General features: G+C 68.7%; 1 protein-coding gene across 2 annotated transcripts in view; it reads left to right on the top strand.

Moving 5' to 3' along the window:
* Positions 1-920, top strand: part of FAM195B (family with sequence similarity 195, member B) — a 5,051-nt gene extending 4,131 nt beyond the window's left edge. For both annotated transcript variants that reach the window (XM_005883641.2, XM_005883642.2), the window contains exon 5: positions 529-920. In XM_005883641.2, the coding sequence (XP_005883703.1) occupies positions 529-593 (65 nt within the window). In that variant the 3' untranslated portion in view covers positions 594-920. The remainder of the gene's footprint in view (positions 1-528) is intronic.
* The last annotated feature ends 712 nt before the right edge of the window (positions 921-1,632 follow it).

Here is a 1,632-nt window from a genome sequence, read left to right as displayed (position 1 = left end):
GGGGCGGGGCCTGGCGGGGAAGGTCCCTAACCAGCCAGAAGAGAGGGGGCGGGGCCTGGCGGGGAAGGTCCCTAACCAGCCTGAAGAGAGGGGGCGGGGCCGGTGGAGAAGGTCCCTAACCAGCCAGAAGAGAGGGGGCGGGGCCTGGCGGGGAAGGTCCCTAAGCAGCCTGAAGAGTGAGGGGCGGGGCCTGGCGGAGAAGGTCCCTAACCAGCCAGAAGAGAGGGGGCGGGGCCTGGCGGGGAAGGTCCCTAAGCAGCCTGAAGAGTGAGGGGCGGGGCCTGGCGGAGAAGGTCCCTAACCAGCCAGAAGAGAGGGGGCGGGGCCTGGCGGGGAAGGTCCCTAAGCAGCCTGAAGAGTGAGGGGCGGGGCCTGGCGGAGAAGGTCCCTAACCAGCCAGAAGAGTGAGGGGCGGGACAGGAAAGCCCACCTCTTCCTGTTTCCGGACTGGAGAAGCTGGTGGGGTGGGAGCAGGACCTGGCAGGAGCCGCCTCCTGCGCACTGACCGACCGAGCTGCCCCCGCACAGCCTTCAAGCCCATCGACCTGAGCGACCTGAAGCGCCGCAGCTCGCAGGATGCCAAGAAGTCGTAAAGCCCGGGGGCCTGGCGTCAGTCCCCGGAGGGCCGCCCTCCCGCCCCGCGCACTCCCGGGCCTGCCCCCAGGATCTTGACCCTGACTCCTCCCTTCCTGTCTCCCCCACTGCCCCCGCCCCGACCCCTGGCCACCTCCAGGGCCTGGGGACTCGTCCAGGTTTGACTCTGAGGTGGCCAGAAGGCAAGACAGGGCGGCCCCACCCACACCCAGCCTGGGTCCCCCACATTGGACACATGGGAGCAAATAACCCCGACCCCTGCACCCCCTCACTGCCCAGCCTGGCCCCTTCCTCCAGGCCTGGGGCCCCCCCCCCCCCCCCCCCCCCCCCCAGTGCCTCACAGGGTGCTGGCCCTGGTGTCTGTGCCCTGCGGCCATAACAACCCCTCAGCAGGGGCAGGGCCCTGGGGTCCGGTCTGTGCTGTGCTGGGTCGCCAGGGCCCTTTCCCTGTGCTGAGCCCGGGACCGTGAATAAAGGTGGCAATGCTGGTGGCCTCTTGGCAGTCTGTCCTGCAGCCCACACACGCAGGAAACCTGAGGCCAAGGTCAAGGCCCCTAAGCCCCGAAATTTCGTCTGATCTCGGGCTCTACTGGGGGCTCAGGCCTCTTGGGGGCCAGGTGGGAAGTGCTGTGGGCTCTGGGCCATCCCCTCGGGGCACCCTCTGCAGCCTGGATCCACCGAGACCCGAGAGCCTGCAGGCCACACCGGACGGGCCAAACCAGGGTTTACTTTGGAAACATCTCTTCCCAGAGAGTATTTGGGGGCTCGAGTGGCCCCACAGGTGGCTCTGGGAGGTGTCTTCTGGGGGTGGTTCCCCAGCGCCAGACTGCAGGAAGAACGGTCTGTGCAATAAGCAGCCACCGAGGGTGCTGCCCGTGGGCGCTGAGCCGAGTTCCTGTCACCCCGCGGCCTCTGCTCCCGGCCTGGGAGGGTTGTGATGCCTGGGGCTGGGCTGGGCTGGGTCAGGCTGGGTCCCTGAGCTGCCCCGCTGTCTGGGGCAGGGAGGGTGTGTGCCAGGGGTGGGCGGGGTCCAGGGGG

This window comes from Myotis brandtii, unplaced genomic scaffold (genome assembly GCF_000412655.1).
Source record: "Myotis brandtii unplaced genomic scaffold, ASM41265v1 scaffold797, whole genome shotgun sequence".
Lineage (NCBI taxonomy): Eukaryota > Metazoa > Chordata > Mammalia > Chiroptera > Vespertilionidae > Myotis > Myotis brandtii.
Note: the sequence above shows the minus strand (reverse complement) of the source record. Positions and strands in the feature narration are given on the sequence as shown.